Raw genomic sequence first — 19,534 nt, 5'->3', positions numbered from 1 at the left:
AAGAGAAGAAAAAAAGAAAGAAAAGAAAAGAGAAAAGCACAAGGACTGATCGGGTTTTTCCGGACGAAGTCGGACTGACAGCTCGGAGCGCCTGACTGTTTACGCGCCGCGCACTCTTCAATCTGGTCCTGGTTTGAAGGTTTTCAGGTTGTTTACATCCAAACAAACGAGGAATAAAAAAAACAAAACAAAGTAACCCGCAGCTGAAATGGACACCGCTAACCAGGTGAGAGAAACATCGACTAAAACAGTTTTGACTATGTTGCCGTTAATTGGTGGCAGAAATAAGATGTTTTCCTTCTCCGTCTTCTTGCAGCTTGCGTCTGGAGGGACATTTCAAGTGCTGAAATTACCCCTGGGATTTATCCGTGTTTTGGAGTGGGTGAGTTTGAACTTGTTATTAACTTGATCATGAAATGCACCACGGGTTATGTAATTTAGGGTGTCCGCTGTGTGGCGATATCAAAGCCTGCGTTTTCCCTCCCAGTAAACAATAGAGCATTGATCAGATTCTCGCTGGTAAAGATGAAACTTCATCTCGCCCCCTTCTTTATTATTTTTGATATATGAATATTATGTCACTTCACACCTTTACCTGCAAATATATCAGCTATGGTTCTCCTCACCGTGACTGAACGGCTTAAGTTTATCCAAGGATTTATAGTTCCGTGAGAACGACGTGCAAAGGAAAACCGCGATGTCCCTTTTCACTTGTGCGTAATTTGGATGCGCTGTGCCAATCCATGTGCGTCTTGCGCCACTCCACAAAAACTGCCCCAATTTAACCCAAAGTGAAATGATATCACAGGAATCCACAATAAGAACGGGGTGTCCTAGTCTGACTGGCTCAAAGCTTTACTCCCTCTGTCTCTCTGTGTGCTGGTTGTAGACTCTTGTGTTTATTGTACAGTGCAAAGGAGCCTGGAGCCCAAAAAGAGAACTGCATTTCTTTGATGTGAGTTTAGAGAAAATTACTGTAGCCATGAGGGTATTCAGCTTCTGCTAAGATGCTGTGTGTGCATGTGTGTGTGTGTGTGTGTGTGTGTGTGTGTGTGTGTGTGTGTGTGTGTGTGTGTGTGTGTGTGTGTGTGTGTGTGGTGTGTGTGTGTGCGTGCATGTGTGTGTGTGTTTATGAGCTTGTATTTCCCAATTTTGCAAATAGCATCATATTTGTGGAGGTTCCACTCATAGCTGATTTTACCCCATAAACTAATTTGTTTCACACTGAATGAAGCGAGCTGAGACTCACAATATATTTTGACTGAGACGACAGAGATGTCTATCTGTGAGGTGAGTGAATTGTGTCCTTTTTGGCTTTGTGAATATTGACTGTGATATTTGTGGGACTGAGCCAGAGAATGAGCAGATGATCCAAAGCACCATCTGTATGATGAAGATAACACTCTGCTGTAGCTGCCTGCCACTGACTGCTTGTTGCAGATGGTGTGTGTGTGTGTGTGTGTGTGTGTGTGTGTGTGTGTGTGTGTGTGTGTGTGTGTGTGTGTGTGTGTGTGTGTGTGTGTGTGTGTGTGTGTGTGTGTGTGTGTGTGTGTGTGTATGTGTGTGTGTGTGTGTGTGCACATGCAAACTTGTAACAGTGATACAGCTGGTTGTATGTGTTCATACATGATCAGGATGGCACACACACACACACACACACACACACACACACACACACACACACACACACACACACACACACATACACCTTTTCACCATCATTATAAAAGCGACATTCTCTTTTCTACACTCCCACTCTCACCTTAGCAGATGGAAACTTTCTCTTTGTCTCTTCTGGCCAGTGGCCTCAAAACAATTCAAATTATGACCCAGCAACTCAGATTTATTCCACATCACCAGCAGTGGTGCACTTGTAGCGAGGCTATTTCTTTAAAATATCACAGAGGAAAAGGTTCTCCACTCCACGCATCATCGTCAATATACTTTTCTGTCCCTACCTGGAGTTTACATGATGTCACTGTACTATCCGTCTTCATTTGGATTTTACATTAGGGTTTGACTCCAGGTCAGTTTTACTCCAGGCTGAGGACATTCAGATATGTACAAGAACTCCTCTAATAGTTACACACATTAGGATTTTCCCTCACCACACAATATCTCCAGTATTGATGAAGTTAATACGTTACTTCTGTCTCAGAATTAAAAGATACAGAAAAATATGCATTGAAGTCAGCTAAAACAGTCTTACCTTGTAAATAAAAATAGTTTAAAAAAAATGAATTTATGAATAAAATCTGCTCACACTGATGGGAGGCATTTAACTGAGTAAGACCTCTGCAGCGCTTTAAACCCACGAAGAACATAAATAAATGATGGCTGCCAGTAAAAGCACCAGGCTGTTGGTGATAGTGCATGTTGTGTTTTTGTCTGACCAAACACAATTTCCATTTTTTTAATGGTGAATATTTTTGGAAATGCATGATATTTACAGCAGCAACTGCAAAGACATAAATTATCATGAAGTATGTACATGAAAATATAGAAAGTCCATAAAACATGATCACACAAAAAATAAAGAAATTTCAGTTTGGTAGATTACATATTTGTTCAAGCAGTGCTCCTTGGCAATCATTGCTATACTATTGGAAAGCCTGTTTCTGTCTCGAGTGTGACCAGGCTGGTGAGTGGGAGGTGTCAGGGCACTTTGCCTGTGTGTGATTCTTCTACACGCTACTGAAGCTTCTGTTTATGAATTAAATGTTATATCATAAGTTGTACCATTTCATCAGTCTACAATCATTCAAGCCACCAGTTAATGCGTACTTTGACATATTGGTTATTGAGCATGAGGGAGCAGTACAGCAAAAACAAAAGAACAAAAGAAAAAAAGAAAAGGAAAAAAACAGCAAAATGTAGACTGTGATCAGTCTCAAAGTTAAAGCTGGAGGAAAAGAAATGCATCAGAACAGAAAAAATGAAAACGACTAGTGGTTACAATACAAAAAATATATTGACGCATAGTCTGCAATTACAAGTTGTGGTGAGCCAGATGACGAAATACCTTTCAGTACAATACAAACAATGTCTTTGCAAAAGCTTGAGCCAATTTGCACTTCCTTTTTCAAACACATTAAAAACATATGCAATCATAGGTAACAAACATATTTTCTTACATTGTAAATCACAGGTTGTAAATGTATCCATTAATCTCCTCAGTATGATTCACTACGAAGAAGGATTTCCAGTTTGCTGTTTTCAGGAGAATTTTTTTCAAACCATGAAAAACAATCCAAGTCACAGTACTTTTTGTGTTTAAAATCCCAGCAGTCAGTTCCTTCTTGCAGTATAACCCTAAATGTGTGTCAGCTTTGTTTGTTTACGTGTCCACGGGCCCCGAAAGCTATTGTTGAGGCAGCAATTGACATTTATTTTGCTAATGATGAGCCCTTGACTCCACGGCTGATTGGTTATGAAGACAAACAGAGTTGTTTAAAGGCTATCGTAAGCTTAGTTAAGATGTTGTAGAAAACTAGTGGGTTTCCTCCATCGTCCGTCAACGCTACATTTGCATCACGAGAAGCCGCATCCTTAATCAGTGATGTCTGCAGGAAATACTGGAGGATGGTGTGCGTGCGTGCGTGTGTGTGTGTGTGTGTGTGTGTGTGTGTGTGTGTGTGCCTCTACTGCATGCAGGCTCTTGGCCTGTTTGGCACACTGTCAGTGGCTGGCATATTCCACTGCAAACAGCTGTAAGGTCCCTCCTCTCCACCATGGACCAACTCATGCAGAAACTGTCCTTTGAGATGTGCCCAAACTCTTCACTGTTTGTGTCTTCAGTGTGTGTGTGTGTGTGTGTGTGTGTGTGTGTGTGTGTGTGTGTGTGTGTGTGTGTGTGTGTGTGTGTGTGTGTGTTTGTGTGTGTGTTTGAGAAGGATGGAAATATGGGAAAAGAGAGCAAAATTGTACAGTTGCTTGAGCACATGATGCAAATGATAAACATGCTTTTTGTTGTGCACTAAAGCGTCACCAGGCCATTGTACCATCTCCCATACAGGAGTTTTACCAGTACTGTATCAACTCATTGGCCTCCTGTACTGTTGCAAAACTCCGGCTGGTGAGTCACAGAGACTCATCAGCCTGAGCCAGAGTCCCATCAGGAGTCTAGTTCATGACTAAAGACCCCTATCTGATCTAAAACCCACGGCTGATCCACTATACTATGATGTCCACTTTAGTATGAAACTGTACACCGGCTCAGTTTGCCCCAGGATGGTCAGAACAAAATGTTTGTGTTTTTCATTTAATTGCTTCTAATTGTTCAATGGGCAACCTACTAAGAATTTAATTTGAAGAATAAAAGAAGTCTATTCGTGTAGCAGAAGTTCTGCCTGCTGCTATCCCATGTTTTTTCTTTTCTTTTAGTTTTAGTGGTGATGCTGGAGTCTGTTAATGGAACAACCACTGCATATTTGAAGATTCAAGACACTAAACTTTCTTTAAATGCACTTTAGTAGCAACATGCACTAATGTACTGAAGCTTCATATGAGGAAGACGTGCCACATACTGAAAGTCTTATGACAACATTAGACACATCAGCCTCACGTCTATTTTCCTGTCAGTGTTGTGGCTTTTTGTCAGATTCTGTGTTGTTGCTGCACCGTCGGTCTCTACAACTTTTTAACTTAATATTTATTGTCACAACATTTTTATAACAACTTTGTTATTGTTTATTTGTGAGCGATGTTTCTTAACCATTGGCAGTTTTTTTTTTTTTTTTTTTTTTTAAATAAACTCCCGCTGTACCACACAATGATTGTAATCATGCGTGTGAAAATAGGATCCACAAACTAAAACTGTGTGGCGTGAATCACAAGATTAAATGACTGTTTATTGTGAGTTTTTTTGCACATTGACCTTGCTGCACTGCTGCTCACTGCGAGGATGTCACTGCATGTCAGTGAGAACTGCTGAGTACCAATCTGAGAACTGATTCAGTCACACTGCCTCAGCTCTGACTCCTGGTTGGTACAATTCAGTAAGCTGATTAGCTGGCTGAAGACGTTATTTGTCATCTCAGTTATTCATCAGAAAAGATCTTGGTACTGAACACAAAATAAACAGCTTCTTACTTTCGACTGTGATTTTTAATTCACAATGTTGACAGGATTTTTTTTTTTTTTCAAGCTCCTGCGTTGGCCAACCGTTTGTGTTTCTCTGACTCAATATACTTTATGTTTAATTCTCCAACCTGTTTCCGGCCAATGCGCAGAATACTTGTCTGGTATTACTCCCACATCTGCACCAGTTTGGAAATATACGCCAGTAATCCAGCTGGAAAATATAGAGCCAAATCTACCCAGAAGTATATGATCCAGACTCTGGATGGGAGCCCGGAGCTATGTTAGACAATTTTAACTGAAATTATTATGCAGGCTGATTAACAGTCACAGTGGAACTATATACTTTTGATCTTACACTGAAGTTTAATGCAGACACAGTTTAACTTTAAACTGAAAGTGAACATATTGCCTTATCCATCCATCCATCCATCCATCCATCCATCCATCCATCCATCCATCCATCCATCCATCCATCCATCCATCCATCCATCCATCCATCCATCCATCCATCCATCCATCCATCCATCCATCCATGTCCTGCAAGTTTAGTTTGGGAATCTTGTTACTGTGAGGCGGCAGAACTTAACACTGCACTGCTGTGTTTGGCCGAACCTATTCATTGATAGGCTTTAACCAAAAACACTTTTCGATTTTTAAATAGTAAAACACTTTCCACTGACTCTCAGTCAATCAGGCACACAGATACAACAATGGCAACAGCTGCCATGCGAGTCCATCGGAAGCAATTTGTGGTTCAGTGTCTTCCTCAGGGACACTATAAAATATAAACTAGGTGAGATGGAAATCAAACCCACAGTTTTGGGCCTGGAAGACAACCCACCCTATCAAATAAGCCACAGCCGCTCCGTATCGCAGTGTATCAGTGACGTTTCTAAAAGTGATAATATCACTTCATGACTGGAAGGCTTTTAAAATGTTAAGTAAGTATGGAAAGGGTTGCGGGTTATGATAGCTCATGATGTCCTGGATGTGACATGGCCATTCTTAACCAATCAGGCCAGAGCTGGAGCTCTGCCTTCCTCTCAACCCTCTGTTATCTGTGACTCGGATGAGAAATCGTTAACCTGTCTTTCTTTGTAGAGACATCAGGGAAATAGAACAGCTAATACTAATACTGGCAACACAAATCCCAAAATCTGAAATGTCTGAACTTGCTTACAAGTGTGCAAAATTTCAAATGTTTTTCCCAATATTGTCAACAAATCCAGGCGTCATCATGAATGCAATTTCACGGCATCAAAGACTTTGAGAGACAACATTTCACTGTCTTTAATGCCATCAAAAAGACCTCATAGTTTTAGGAATTGTCTAACATTTCCTGGATGAAATGGTTTCCAAAAGCGTATATTTGAAGCACAATATTCACTGTTGAAGGCTGTGAGATGCTTGATCATCTGCATTTGACCGGTGCTGCTTTCTAAAGCTGTACATAAGTCACAAGCTACTAATATGGTGATATGACATCTTACTTCTCAATCTTCCTAGATTCTTTCAAATGTTTTGTTAAAAGGAAAGCATCTGTCACAATGCTAAGCACTGTGCGAACTCATAAAAATCGTATTGACATGGGGAAACCATCCAGACAGTAAGATGTTGTGACACGTTTTGAGACCACTGGACAAATGATCTTTTGTAAGTCGGAATCAGGGTACCGCACAGCAAAAAGACACCGTTAATTGGAGATATAGTCATAGATAATGTCCATCATTTCTAGAAACATAAGTTGCACAATCACAAGAACATATTACAAGATTTAAATAATTTTTTGTTATTTATACAGAAAAGCAATTAAATCATATCCACAGCATAAATAAGCATTTTATAGATGTAATTAGAATTCTACACCCTGGTCCCTGAAAATTGACTAAGTTCATTGAAGATGTGAGAGTAAAGGCAGTGACATGAATTTATACAATGTTCTCCATCCGAACATCTTTTTCCCTGTCCTGTAAAAATCTCCCCCACAAAACACAAATGACCACAAACACAGTGGGTTTGGTGACACCTTGACACTGGAGGCCCGTGTCCAGCTTCATATGGAGAGTCATTGCAGGAAACAAGGCACATGGTTCCAGCTAGGTCACCTGGCAAAGTAACAAAGGAAACTCCATCAGGCCACGGAGAGTTCCAAGAAGGGACACAGTTACAAGAATAAATGGAAATGTGTCTCGTGGTCAGTCAAGCTTACCGCTGGGTACGAACGGAGAGATAGAGGGGAAAGATGAATCTGGGCTGTGCTTGGCACAAAGCGCTCCCTGTGCTGGGGTGGATTAGCCACCACTAAATGAGCTGCTGATTTTGTTCTGCCGTGCTGGTACTGAAGCAATGATCAGACGGCTTTCTGCTGAAGGCTTGTATTCTTTGACTCTTTGTGTAACTCAGCCTATTTCTGTGAAAAAAAGTGGGATTTTCCGACTAACGTAGGCAGCTGAGATCAGTATCACTGAAGTGTATCCACATCTGTGTGTAGAGGCATGAAAGCCTTGAGGATTTGGTGCTCAGTTGTGAAATTAAAGATGTGATAGAGGATAGTAAAGCCTATATTGATGCTTTTGTCATTTGGTCTTCGGGGGTGGTTCACCTAATTCACGGTTCGTTTGAGCTTAGTTTATGTGACACGGGGTTTTCTAAAAAATTAAGGGTGTTGGGGATGTGGTGCGTTTCTGTTACCTGCTTGCTATATTTCTTTCACCTTCAGGTTTTTGCAAGAATGTGAAATAAAAAAGGAATCAGTTCAGCTTAAGCATATTTTATATATATATATATATATATATATATATTTAAAAAAAAAAAAATTCTGCACTGGGCTGAGCACTGGGCTGAGCACTGGGCTGAGCACTGGGCTGAGCACTGGGCTGAGCACTGGGCTGAGCACTGGGCTGAGCACTGGGCTGAGCGCTGGGAGTCAAGGGTCTTGCACAGGGAGCGACGGTTGTGACGTGTTGTCAGGAGGATTCAAACCTGCAAACCTACAAACACAAAGCCCACTTCTCCAACCTCCAGGTCACCACACACCAATGTTTGGTAGGACAGATTGGACAAGACAACAACAAATAATAACATTTAAAAAAAAAAAAAAAAAAACGTTTTGCTGCATCGAGTATATAAATGAAAAATAGCCCGTACCCTCATACTTCAGTTTGAATAATATCAATCAACAAGGTTCAGTTGAAATGTGCTTCTGTTTGCTCGCCTCACTGTGCCTCCATTTCTGATCCCTGTTTGTCATTTTGTTTTGTACTTAACTACTTGCTGTAAAATTGCTCATGTTTGCGTAGCGTGTGTGTGTGTGTGTGTGTGTGTGTGTGTGTGTGTGTGTGTGTGTGTGTGCGTGTGTGAGGACTCTGGTTAATGCTTCTGCCTGAGTGGAGGGAGTGAGATATTTTTGCTCCACGTTCACATACATACACATTGCTTTGCTCACATTGTGGCCCTTACACACTTCGATACACGTGCGCTGCTTTGCACTAAATCAGGGCCACACGTGCAATCATGCACACACAAACAAGGACATATGAATAATAGGATGTATTTTATTAACCTACAAGCATTAAAAAACACATTCTGATCGATGTATTTGACATTTCTGATCATCCCCCTCATTTTATTTCCCCACATTTGTTTTCTTTTCAATCCACCCTTTCTGTATGATCTATTTGTGTAGTGTGTCAAGCAGCCTGACTCTAAATTACAGTTAGGGATAAGCAGTTTGAATGAAATATGCCTCCTTCGCCGAATCTCTGTCCCCCTCACTGTTTCATCTTTTCCTTCATCTCTAGATTCATAAAGAATGTCCTAGATTCGCACACATTTCCAGTGAGGCAGGGAGAGGTTTGAACATCTGAGACATTTTCCTTCTCCTGAGGCAGCCACTTGACATCGCTATGATTCCCATTTACTTGAATAGAGCAGGTGGACGTTGTTTGTACGTGAGTGTGAAGCGTCAGCGATCAGGTTTTTGAAAATGTCAAGTGCATCTCATCAACGAATGTATCTCAGCGCTCATTTGCCGATCCTAACCTTCCCATCTGTCGCCACCTCTGTTGCATTCATCTGAGCCTCCAGATCTCTTCGCGTCCATTCATTTCTGTCAGTACCTAATATCGCAAGTCACTTTATTCATCTTTGATTGAAGTCCACTGGTTTGGAAATCAATGTGTGATCGTCACATAAGTGCTGCGCTTTTCACAGCCATGTAGGTCATTGGAGAAAAAGGCAAACAGGGAGATGTTTCAGAGCTTTGTTTGCACTTCAGACGGGCTTCATTCCTGTGCTGTGGCTTTTCCCTCTTCTCTCAGTCGCTTTTTCCTCCCCCCCCTCCTCTCCCCTCATCTCTCTCTCTCTCTCTCTCTCTCTCTCTCTCTCTCTTGTTCCCTGAGGAGCCCAGCTGGGAGAGGCAGATAAACACACGGGGGCGCAGAGCTTAGCATCCACCCTCCTTCCACAATGCCACGCTCTCCTGTTAAAAAGCCCCAGCCAGAAATGAGAGGGGCTCAACCCGAGCCGAAAATCACAGGCAGTTTAGACAGCTGCAGGAGAAAGTATAGAGATACACAAAGCAAGATAGAGAAAGAGATGTTTATCTGGGAGTGCTTGTGATGATTAGGATGGAGTTTTCATTCTCTCATTGTTCAGTGCCATTTGTTTCTTCCCTTCAGACCACCGCATGCTGTGGTTTTCATGTACAGTGTCAGTTCTTCTGTAGGTTATATGCAAATTGGCTAAATTTGTTTTTTGTTCTAGACATGTTGGTGGGGTATGTCACATAGACAGACGCCAAAGCAGATCATTGGAGGGGGTAATAATGTTTCAGTGTGAAGAGCTTCTAGATGTGCAACATCGCAGTCAGGCAAGGGAGAATTCAGCGTGAAGCCTGAAGCTGCAAGAATATAATGAAAATTAGGCATTTTCGTTTTTCTTACATTTGGCTTTGATGTGGGCTGATGGAACCCAAACGAAACGTAGCCCCTTTTCAGACAGGTCTGGCCAACCAAGCATGCCTGAGCTTTGTGGGATATGCTTCTGTTACAGCAGCAACCAGGCTCTCATGAGAATCACTGGTACAAGCTGACAAATACACTGAACGGACATAACTTTATGATCTTTGATAGTTCTCAAAGTAAATTTTTCAAAGCAGGAATAAGCATTCAGAAGGATTTGAGTGAATTTGACAAGACGCCAATGGTGATGGCTTAATGCCCGGGGGTCAAAACATTTCTGGTGTCCAGAGATTCCAGAGTCAAGTGATCCAAAGAAGCATAAGCAGTAACCTGGTAGCTGCCGTTGGAGGCTGATTGCTGCTTGTGTGGGCCAATCCAACAGGATGACAACCTGCTGTCATCACCGTTGTTTTACATGTATCGATCTTTTTAATTTCCTGCTGTTGTTTATTTACATTTCTGGGGGTTTGATGGAGATTGTATTTGTGACCCCTTTGTACTGAGTTCGGTTTTAGAGTTTTGGAAATTATCCTTAAGAATCATTTTGGGTTTCAAACTCGCCTGTGCCATTATTTTAGGGTTTTGGTTAATAATAATAATAATTATGATTGTTATATGGTTTTGTTAGTTTTCTGGGGGCATAAGATGAATTTCTGGTGTCAATGATAGGAGCTTCTCTGATATAACTTTACATACCATTGAGTGTGTGACATGCACACAATCTATGTTTTTGCACTTCAACAACTTGCTAATGCATATTTCCAAGATGGGGGTATATAGTCCAGCTCAGTGATCTGATAGTGCCCTCCAGAGGTAAAGGCTCTCTCACACTGGGAGAGAAATAAATATTACCCCCGCTGCTGGCAAGCTGCATGTCCAGCTGCATGTCCAGCTGCATGTAATATGGGAGTAGGGAGGTTCATGCTATCCAGGCGTCAGGTCTGATTATGGTTATTATGGCTGTGAGAACTCTCTGGGCTATGGGGGCTTCATATGGATAACTGGGCTGAGAGAGAGAGAGAGAGAGAGAGAGAGAGAGAGAGAGAGAGAGAGAGAGAGAGAGAGAGAGAGAGAGAGAGAGATGGAGAGAGAGAGAGTTAAGGGCAGACTATATGAACCTGATCATGTTTGCTGTATTTTAATGCAACCTGATTTTAACAGGGATACTCTTTATCGGACAGATTATGACTTTGGCTTTCATCCCAAGGATTGTCTCCTTTCATTCAATCAGAACAATCAAAACAGGAAAAAGAAACATACCATTACCATCTGTTCGATTTTACTTGTGACTTTTTACACTTTTTCCCACCCACATTACAATTGCAATAACACATCATAAGTAGGGTAAAAATAACCTGTCTCACGACCGACTAATCCCAGTTCACGTTCCCTATCAGTGGGTGCAGGCTTGACACATGGAATGAATGAGTTATGGGTGTTTGGGTTATATATTTGAGTATGGACAGCAATACCAGGACAGTTCAGGTCATGTAATTAATTCTATTTAGTCTGGTAAGAGGTGAGTCCCCTTTTTTGTTGACCCGTTCCCAAAGCCCAACCCTATTGCTGTTTTCATATTTTCACAAACAACTAGTTGGGTCTTTTGTTTTTCTTAGAAGACCTTCTTGACAGTGTGTAATGCCTTGAATCAAAGTTAGAGAGTCCCTTCATATTTATTTAAACATTAATTGTGATGTATGCTCTTTCAACTCTGGTCCATGCGAGACTTGTCTGACTGTTCGTCTATCCATCTGCTCATTCCTTTCATACAGAGAGAACAGAGCATAAGAACAGCATCACATCAAATCTAGCATCAATTTTGCCTGTTCCCCATGCCAAAATGCGATGCATCATCAGTTATCGTAGCCATAAAAATGTGTCGTTATATTTCAATGTGTCTTCATTCATGTCGTATTTGTTAATTGAGTTAATTGCTAATAATATATATGCAATACAAACAAGGAATGGTAAGCCCACAGGTGTTTAAGAAAGAACAGGAATCTAGAAGCGAATTTTTCCTCAAGTAGCATTGCTCTGCTCCAACTCTCTGTCCCTGATTGGCCTTTTTCGGCACAGCCCACACGCTCTCTGCAGCTATTGTAGTCAATGTGCTGATATGGCTAAAAACAGGCTTCAGGGAGAAGAAAATTGTTGAGACGTCAATAAGCAAAACGTTATAATGGTGAAACTGCTGACACGGTCACACCCTGCACAGCAATGTCCACATAGAGGTGCTGTTGCCCTGCTGCTGCGTCTCTCTGCTCTATCTTCAGGTGGGCGTGGCGAGGGTCCATGTTCACTGAGCTCTAATGGGAGATTCGGTGCAGGTGCTGTCCCTGGGTGAGGACCGTCTGGCTGGTTAGGAGTTTGGCTATATAACCGGGCTCCAGACTTCCCTCGATGCTGGAACCTTGTACATCTTCACACTCTGTCGACTTCTTGCTGCACTGCTCGGCAGCCAGCTAATCTACTGCGCCATGTCTCCGGCACCACCTCGACCACCTGCCCACCGGCACCAGCTCAGTCCCAGACCCCCCACCTCGACCCGACTCTGCTCCAGTTCTTCTCTGTACCAGGTCTGCTACATAAATCACTCGCCTGTTGTGGACCTGCTCTGCTAAGAAGATCTTCCTGCTTGCTTGTGCTCAACCCACTTCTGGATTTACTCAGTTTTATAATAAACACCCTTGAACTCTACCTCAGCTTCCTGGTTTGTTTTCCGCACCTGAACCTCAGTACCTCAGTACAAAAGCCAGCCCAGCTATTATGCATGCGTTAGCCCAGCAGAACCCTAAATTAAAGCAGCATGATGCACTTCTGCAGAACTTGGTTGAGAGCAACAGAGCCGTGTTGGACCAGGTTACACGGCTGACCTCCTAAGTGGCTGCACTATCTGCCCAGCTGAACAGCACAGCCCAGGGTCCAGCTGCACCAGTCATGGACCAGAACCCTCAGGTCAGCAGCCACCCCCGTGAACCATCTGCTCCTGCTCCCGAGAGGTACTTGGGATTCTGCCAGGCTTTCCTGACCCAAGTGGGTCTGATATTCGAACTACAGCCTCATTCCTACTCTACTGATCGAGCCCGCATAGCCTACCTCATTGGACTTCTGTCCGGGTCCGCCAAAGCCTGAGGAACCACTGAGTGGGAGAGCCAGTCCCCGTTGTGCCACTCCTGCCAGGCGTTTATAGATGAGATGTAGAAAATGTTCGATCATCCAGTCAGAGGGAGGGAGGCCAGTGATCGGCTCACCTTGCTGTGCCAGGGATCCTGCAGTGTGGCAGAGTTTGCGATCGAGTTATGGACCCTGCCCAGGACCTGCACGGTGGCCACGCTCTGGTCCAGCAGGCTCTCCTCCAGCAACCCAACCCTGGTAATGGTCCTGTTTGTGCCTCATTCTGTCCGGTCTCAGGTCCTGCAGTGGGCCCACTCCTCACTCATCTTCTGCCATCTTGGTGTCACCCGCACCCTTGGAGTCCTCTGGCAGAAGTTTCGGTAGCCCACCATGGACAAGGACACCCGGAGGTTTGTTGAATCCTGCACCACTTGTGCCTGGAACAAGACCTCCAATCAGCCCTGCTCTGGTCTGCGCCAACCCCTGCCTGTGCCTAATGGCCCTGGTCGCATTGTGGACTTCATCACCGGTCTCCCACCATCCAATGGTAAGACCACTATCCTGACCATTGTGGACCGGTTTTTGAAGTCTGCACACTTTGTGGCTCTCCCCAAGCTTCCTACAGCCAAGGAGACAGCGGAACTGTTGGTGTCTGAGGTGTTCTGCTTGCATGGCATCCCGGCAGACATAGTTTCAGATCGCTGTCCTCAGTTCACCTCAGAGGCGTGGAGAGGCTTCTGCAAAGCCCTAGGGGCCAAGGTGAGCCTGTCCTCTGGTTTCCGTGCCTCAGTCCAATGGCCAAATGGGGTGTCTGAACCAAGAATTTGAGACCTTCCTCAGATGCGTTATGTCAGGGATCCCCACCGCTTGGAGCAACCAGCTGACCTGGGTCGAGTATGTGCATAACTCTCTCGTCAACTCTTCCTCTGGTCGATCTCCTTTTCAGTGCTCCCTGGGGTATCAACCCCCCATGTTCCCATCGCAAGAGACTGAGTTGGCAGTGCCTTCACTTCAGGTCCACATCAGGAGGTGCGGAAGGATTTGGAAATGGGCCCGGGCTGCACTCCTCCGGTCCTGTCACAGGATGGAGCCAAGAGTGGAGTCAAGAAAACTTGCACCCCGCTTCGTGGGCCCATTTGAGATTGAGAGGATTACAAATCCTTCATTCAGATATGAAAACTGATACTGTAAAACTAATGGATCTGGATGTCCTCATATTATTATGGCTCCACTAATGAAGTATTTACTTAATGGCAGCTATTTTGTGAGGACGGCAATCACAAGTCGAACAAAGGTTTTCTTCTTTTTTAACACCGTTTTTGTTCAAATGTCACAAGTATTCATTCACATTCATTTTCAGCACCAGCAGGCAGTTAGTTTGAAGAATTGTCTTTATGATGATGGAGGAGAACAGAGGTGAAAGACATTGAATGTAGGACCTCAGGTCAAAGGACACCTCTGTCTCTTCATAACTAAAGATGATGGAAAGATTCCTGTCTGTACAATAACAGCTTCAGGTTCAGATGTGAAAAAATTCAGAATCTTGATTCTGTAAAGTTAAATTTCAGCTGGACAAGAAGTCAGAATGGAGGTTACAAAGTAAAAACAGCAAATATCTGAGGTGCTGCTATACAATATATCATGCTAAATGTTTCTTAAAGACCTCAAAATGTGTTGGATTTAAAATGTTATTTTGGGATTATGATATTTCTGTTATCGCGTCAAACACTGAAGGCAAAAATATTCTCATCAGACCAGAGGATGTGGTGATTTAAGCCAGTCAGAACTTCAAAGAGCAAAGATATCTCAGGGTTGTCTGTGCAGTTTATTCTGTCACAAATGTCACATCATACCACCCAGGGCAGCATTAAAGCCCATGTTCATCAGGATGCCAGATCAAAAAATAGTATTCATTTTGAAACCTAATTTATATGCAAATATCTCAACTGGGCTTCCGAAGAACATATATTAGAATAGAATGTATTACTTTTTCTAACAAGTTATAAAAGATTTTAAAGCTGAAGATACCTAATTAAAAATAATTCTGGATAGAAGCTATTTCTGGGTTAATTTGTTGAGAATTTAAAAGCCTGCGTCTCCTTCCATAAGGCTGGGAGATTAATTCATGTCAATTGTGTGGATGGGCTCCTTTAAGGTACATCTGCCTTTCTTTTGTAGTATATCAATTTAAATATCTTTGAATGGAAGGACGGGTCTGCCTACGATGTGCTCTGCCACCTTCACCAGATCTGCAGATCCAACACAGCAGAGGATGAGGGAAGCAAGGATGCTTTAACTTATTGAGGAAGCTGAGCCTTCTTCACCTCATGGTAGATATTTGCAGTTCAGCTGAGATGGGGATGTTGGCGCCAAGGAATGTGAAGCTCTCCTCTCTGTGTTGCCTCGATCGCCTGACATATTAGTGTGTCTTCTTTGTAGATTATTCTGCCCGTAAAAACTATTGTAGTGACACACTTCCACCTGACTTGCAGTATTGATGGTTCCATCTTCTCCTGTCTACTGATTGAATGGCTCGACTGCAAGTCAGGAAATTCCCAATCTAAGAGGCACATCAGCTCTTAAGCTCATGTATTTCATTAAAGCTGATGGCTTTGCTCTCCCGCAAAGCCCCTGAGACACATCATGGTGCATATTGTGGTTTCCATTAGAAAACGGGTTGTTTTCAAAGCCAGCGTCTGATGTTTAAGGGTTTTCCTTTGTCATTCTGCAGCTCTTTGCCATATTTGCTTTTGCAACCTGTGGTGGATACACCGGGCAGCTGCGGGTTAGTGTGGACTGCATGGAGAAGGCCAGCAGCAACCTCAGCATTGGCATTGACTTTGCTTATCCCTTCAGGTGAGTGGGCTCCATCTGTGTCTGTTTGACAGTTCTTCAGGCGATCGTACACTAATACATGTGTTTGTGCTTGACCTGTGTCTTTGTACGTGCTCAAGGTTGCACCAGGTGTCATTTGAAGCCCCCGCATGTGAGGCCACAAGGAGGGAGCGGGTGTTCCTCATTGGAGACTATTCGTCCTCTGCCGAGTTCTTTGTTACCATTGCTGTCTTTGCCTTCCTGTATTCTCTCACGGCCACCGTTGTCTACGTTTTCTTTCTGAACAAGTATCGTGAAATCAGCCGGGCGCCGCTCATTGTGAGTACAGTGGACTTACTACTGTTTCACTTTTAGCATGTAGTAATTTAGTTGAACGGTATTTTCCAAGCATCCATTCTTCTGACGTCTGAATCCCGGCATGCAAACTAACTAATTTCACAGTGTCATTCATAACTTGATGGTTTCCAATCGTCTCCACTGTCTTCTAGGACTTTATAGTGACGGTTGTGTTCTCCTTCATGTGGCTGGTCGGCTCCTCTGCATGGGCCAAGGCTTTGTCTGATGTCAAACTGGCCACTGATCCAGATGAGGTGCAGCTCCTCATCCCCGCCTGCAAAATGCAAAGCAACAAGTGCAGCTCTGTGCACGGGCCGCGGTGGTCTGGGGTCAACACCTCGGTGGTATGTAGCCATTCGAAAGAAAGGCTTCAAACACTTTTTGAATAATTAACCACTGAGCTGACTGAGCTTTTTTTTTTTTTTTTAAGTCACAGTTAAGTTTGTAGAGAATTAAATAACACATATGCTTGAATTCCGCTATATTAAACCAGTTGCAGCAGTGCCTGAAAGAAATTCCAGTAAACAATAAAGACTGAAAGCCTGTGAAACTTCAAAAAGCTTTGAAAACAACTTGACTTTCACTTCGAGCTATTTTTGTTTGAGGAAAATAAAAAGTACAAAACAAAGAGAAATGAAAAGAATTGCAAATCCGTATCACAGTAAATAAATGGTACGTTATTGCTGAACACCAAAAAAAATGTATGTTTCAACAAAAGTTGTGTGTTGAAGTGATTAAACAATTTGAACATTTTTGAGCATAAGGTGATAATTCACTGAAGCATCCAGTATTTTTCAATCCATTAGTTTGAAAGGTTTTTTTTTAGATTGTCTTTTCTTTCTGATGTGTTCATTATTCAGTCTGATATTTTCCTATTGGATGGAGGATAGACTCGATGCTTGACACAAAACTGCACAGACTTGAGTTAACTGTTTAAAGTACCGTCTTCACAAGCCATATCTACAGCACATTGACATCAACTGAATGACATCGAGACTGTTGTTTCTTTTTTTTAAATTTCCTTTTTGAAGTCTAATAAAAATTGACCTTGTGCTACTTGTACTCCTTTTCTTCTTAGGCATTTGGGTATCTCAACTTTGTGCTGTGGGCTGGAAACATCTGGTTTGTCTTCAAGGAGACGGGCTGGCACAAAGGTGCTTCCCGATTGTCAGGCGGAGCATCCGAGAAGCAGGCCGGCACCTTCAACCAGGGAAGCTTCGACCAGTCAGGGAGCTACAGCACCCAGGGCCAGCCGTCCGAGTACAGCCAGGTGGGAGGGCCCACCTCCTACTCCAATCAGATGTAGTCGTGCCTTTTTATTCAGTGAGCGGCAAATCTGCGTCTTTAACCAGGGCAATCAGCTGAGACGAGCTGAGAAGAGTTTGTCATCAATTTGTCTGCAAAAAATAACAAAATGGGTGGTCATTTAAAAAAAAAAAAAAGAGTTTCAATGTGCACCCATTGTATATAGAAGTAAACGTTGGGAATTGTACAAAATTCTTCTAAAAAAAAAAAAAAAGTCTTTGACGCTTTCTCCTTCAGAGGTGTTGTTTACTGAATGTTGTGTTTCTTGTAGTTTGAGGCAGATTAGTTAGTGAGTTTCTTTCTCTGTGCTACGTAACTGACATACACTGTATTCACTGGATGTCTCTTTCAAACTGGTTCACACTGTCGTGGAAGGAAACGTGCTCTACAGTACATTTTTGAATATCTTCAGGTTTTGAATTTTTTGAATTGCATGATGTTATATGTACTCTGTGCTGTTATGCTCTCTGTGAAACTGTGAGGGGAGGGGGGGGGGGGGGCACAAAACACGTAGTCAATCACTGAAAGTTTACAACACAGTATTACACACAGCCCTGATTCATTATTGAAGGTTTATCAGGTTAGTACTGTAAATGTACATCATCTTTTTAATCAAACAGGAAATATATTTTGATGACAGGCATTTATAATACAAATTTTGATCCTGTATATTTTAGTGATGTGTTATATTTGCTACAATTACAGTAAAATGTATTCCTGATATCGGGTTTGAAAAATGTTAGAAAGCAAAAACCAACAGCAATAACTGCATTCTGAAACTTACGCCACACAATGTTTATACAACCATGCAGTTTGTCTCTATGCTTTTCATTCCTGCTTCACAAACACCATCCCAGTGCCATTTTACTTTTGTGATGCAAAGAGGGAGATTGTCTCCTTTACTGTTTACAAGGGCCCTGTCCCGCTACAGATTACCGCGACTGTTGTCTCTGTCATCAAAATATCCTGACATGTTACGCCTCTTCACAGCATGTTCACAGTTTCCATATGAACTTTTAAAGCCCAGCAAAAAAGCTTACCAGTACCACAGTGAAGATAAAGAAGAGAAAAATAGTGGGCATGCCTGTAATTAACACTGAGCTTTCTTCTTTGTCAAATCACCGATCTGTGCATTCACATACTGTATAGTCATAATCTATGGATAATGCTTGATTGCTGTTTGTTTACATTGACCTAACTTGTGCAATCCTGTTTTTGATCTTCTATGGCATGTGGCTTGCATCAGTGTTACAAAGTAGATTGAACATCCATGTGTGTATATTAGTCATGAAAAGAAGTGTACATTCAGTGTGGATTTTTGAAAGGAATTAAGGCTAATAAAGATGTACAAATTTGTCCATAAATTGCTCATCCCTATGAATTAGGATTTTTTTTTTCTTTCTGTGTGGTTCACTTGTGACATTTGACCCTTGATGTCCAAAATGCTCTTTTTCTGGCAATTACCAAAACCTTCGATGTGCAAAATTATTCCAGAATTGTCCAGATTCTAGAGTGTAATCTGGTTCCACTGGTGCACCCATAAGAGCTATTCTTTCACTGTAAAAAAAAGTAATCAATTGCGGAGTACTCTATTAGTTATTAACGAGGCAGCAAAACCTCAATATTTCTACTGAACTAATTGTGAAAATGTCCAAAAATCAAATGAAGACTCAATTTTTTTTCATTTTGTTCAATTACTATCACATGTAATATAGTCTAAAGATAAAAACCCGCAATTAAAATGTAGGCTTGGTAAAGTCTCAAAGCAAAGCTAATATTTATGTCAAATCTATGCGTATTGGTATCAGTGGTAGTAGTAACAGAACTACTGGTGTGGTGAGGCCATCTTGTGGCTGCTGTGGATCTGGTGTGCACATACACATGTGAAGAATACTTGGACC

At 42.4% G+C, this 19,534-nt stretch overlaps 1 protein-coding gene across 1 annotated transcript; it reads left to right on the top strand.

Moving 5' to 3' along the window:
- Positions 1-19,006, top strand: synpra (synaptoporin a). Its single transcript, XM_080460646.1, has 6 exons — positions 1-226; positions 317-382; positions 15,889-16,013; positions 16,112-16,310; positions 16,481-16,672; positions 17,407-19,006. The coding sequence occupies exons 1-6, from the start codon at positions 209-211 to the stop codon at positions 17,632-17,634; spliced, it is 828 nt and encodes a 275-aa protein (XP_080316772.1). The 5' UTR covers positions 1-208; the 3' UTR covers positions 17,635-19,006.
- Positions 19,007-19,534: the final 528 nt, after the last annotated feature.

Source organism: Lipophrys pholis, assembly GCF_963383615.2.
Source record: "Lipophrys pholis genome assembly, chromosome: 4".
In the NCBI taxonomy this organism is placed as follows: Eukaryota; Metazoa; Chordata; class Actinopteri; order Blenniiformes; family Blenniidae; genus Lipophrys; species Lipophrys pholis.
This window is presented reverse-complemented; position numbering and strand designations above follow the sequence as displayed.

What these genes read in the sequence shown, in the direction of transcription:
- synpra (XM_080460646.1), top strand. An exon ending in TTATCCGTGTTTTGGAGTGG is followed by an intron (nt 383 to 15,888) that starts GTGAGTTTGAAC and finishes GTCATTCTGCAG; the next exon opens with CTCTTTGCCATATTTGCTTT. An exon ending in GACTTTGCTTATCCCTTCAG is followed by an intron (nt 16,014 to 16,111) that starts GTGAGTGGGCTC and finishes TACGTGCTCAAG; the next exon opens with GTTGCACCAGGTGTCATTTG.